Consider the following 2051-nt stretch of genomic DNA (forward strand, 5'->3'; position numbering starts at 1 on the left):
GGTGTAGCCCCCCAGCTCAATCCCGGCCCTCCCAGGCATCCTCCCGTTGCTTGTTCTCCAAGCGCTTCCTCTCTGCAGAGACAAGAGGAGGGTCAACCTCACACCCCCATCACCCCACAGGCATCCCCTTCCCTGTGGAGGTAGCCAGGAGCCCAACCTTGTGGACCCCTCTCCAACCCAGCACCCTGTGAGAAGGGTTATCCATGAGGCAGGTCCACATGCAGCACCCCCCCAAGCCATCCAAATCTCACCTCGGGCTTCTTGCAGCTTCCTCCGCTCAGCATCTCGCTGGGCTCGTGTCTGGTTGCTGCGTACTCCCAGGGCACCGATCACCAGTCGCCTGGCCAGGGCGGCCGATGTTTCGGGGCGCTCTTTGGCTGGCTGCAGGTAGTCTGGGTGAGTGGAGATGGGGGGCATCAACAGGGGCATCCTGGGAGGGTCAGGGCGGCCAGCATGGCTCCACAGCACTTAAGCACTGTAGAGCTGTGCCAGCTGCCTCACCCTCCCCAGTTACTGGGATGAAGATGCCGCAGCACAAGCAGGCACGGGGCAGCATCACTTACCGGCATATGCCCTGGCTTTGGCTTTAGAGGCACGGGTGGCCTGGGAGAGCGGGCGCGTCTTCACCATCAGGTGTTTGGTGCTGAGGGCATCGCGTGCTGCAGGGAGAGAGCAGCCGTGTCTGCACGTGAGGTCAGGCCCAGGATCCAGCCACGGGAGAGGCAGGGATGCCTTCCCTCTTCCCACCCCCAGCCAAACTGGGAGCAGTACCTGCTATGGGGCTGGAGAAGATGCCCAGGGCATGCGTATCGTCCACCCACTTAATATCAAAGCCTTTCTTCCTGCCAGAGAGAGGGAAGCTCAGCAAGGCAGTGGCACCAGGTGGGCAGGGGTCTGGAGCAGAGCCCAGGCAGGGCACACCAGCACCAGGGTCAGGGCACTGCTAGCAGACTCACTGATAGCTGCAGAAGACACGCAGCAGGTCCTCGGTGCGGAAGTCCGAAGGGAAATCATAGATCTCGATGACATGGGGCAGCTCAGCATCACTGAGGTCCAGTGCGGCGGGCTCAGCCCCGTAGTAGTCAAAACGGGGTGACTGCAGGCTCTCCCGGCGCTTCTCACCCCCTGAGAGCTGCAAGGGTGGGAGAGGCACAGCACTGAGCAACCTGGGCCCACCTGCCCCACACCAGCTCCCGATCCATGGCAAGTGCTCCCTCGGAAGTGGTCCAGCTCCCATGCCCCAGCCCAGCACTGCAGATGGATTCATGGCGTTAAGATATTAGGAGTTATCGACTGGGGCTTTCACGTCATGCCCTTGCTTTTCCCATAACCAGCATCCCTCCACTTGCTGCACCCTGCAGTCCCATCACAGATGCGGTAGGAATGGTGCTGGTGAGACAGAGCTGCACCCCCAAGCACACCCCACCTTCCACAGTGATGTGCTGACCACAAATACGTTTGGGGAACTACATGGAGTAGGACAGCAAGGCCAGGAGGAAAGATCTGCCTGCCGCACAGGAGCACCATGTTCGGCATGCCCCGACTGCAGCACATGCAATGGAGCAGCCCATCAGCACCCCAGACACCAAGATGGAAAAGCCAGCACTCCCCAGAGGAGCAAGTTCTGGTGGTTAATCACCTGTTCAGCTAAAAATTTATGCCTTATTTCTCATCTGAATTTATCTGGCTTTGCTTTCTAGCCAGTGGTTCTTGTTCTACTCCCCCATGATGGCACTTACGCTGCTAAAGTCTCTTCTCAATCTCCTTCTTGATAAGCTAAACGGGTTGTACATCTTTAGTATCTCACAGAAAGGTACTTTCTCCAGCCCTAAAAGATGACAGCTGTAGTTCTTTTCTACCTCTCCCATTTTTCAGCCTTCTTTTTCTTAAACGTGGCAGCAGTCTCCCATGATGACATGGTGGTGCAACCACCCTTTTCTCCCATCTACCCCACAGCATCGGTGCCAGTGGGCACCAATTGCTTCGCCTCTGCTTTCCAAACCATGCCATGCTGGCAGCTGAGGGGATTCACAGCTCTTATCTGACCGAGA

The 2051-nt window shown here is 57.8% G+C and overlaps 1 protein-coding gene across 1 annotated transcript; it reads right to left on the bottom strand.

Annotated features, from left to right (window-relative positions):
• Positions 1-16: 16 nt before the first annotated feature.
• R3HCC1L (R3H domain and coiled-coil containing 1-like) lies at positions 17-1132 on the bottom strand (the record flags this gene model as incomplete). Its single annotated transcript, XM_008942821.1, has 5 exons — positions 17-72; positions 252-392; positions 564-659; positions 772-842; positions 957-1132. Coding segments are annotated over 5 exons (540 nt in total), but the record flags the coding sequence as incomplete, so codon positions are not given.
• Positions 1133-2051: the final 919 nt, after the last annotated feature.

Source organism: Merops nubicus, unplaced genomic scaffold (genome assembly GCF_000691845.1).
Source record: "Merops nubicus isolate BGI_N331 unplaced genomic scaffold, ASM69184v1 scaffold45816, whole genome shotgun sequence".
NCBI classification, from domain to species: domain Eukaryota; kingdom Metazoa; phylum Chordata; class Aves; order Coraciiformes; family Meropidae; genus Merops; species Merops nubicus.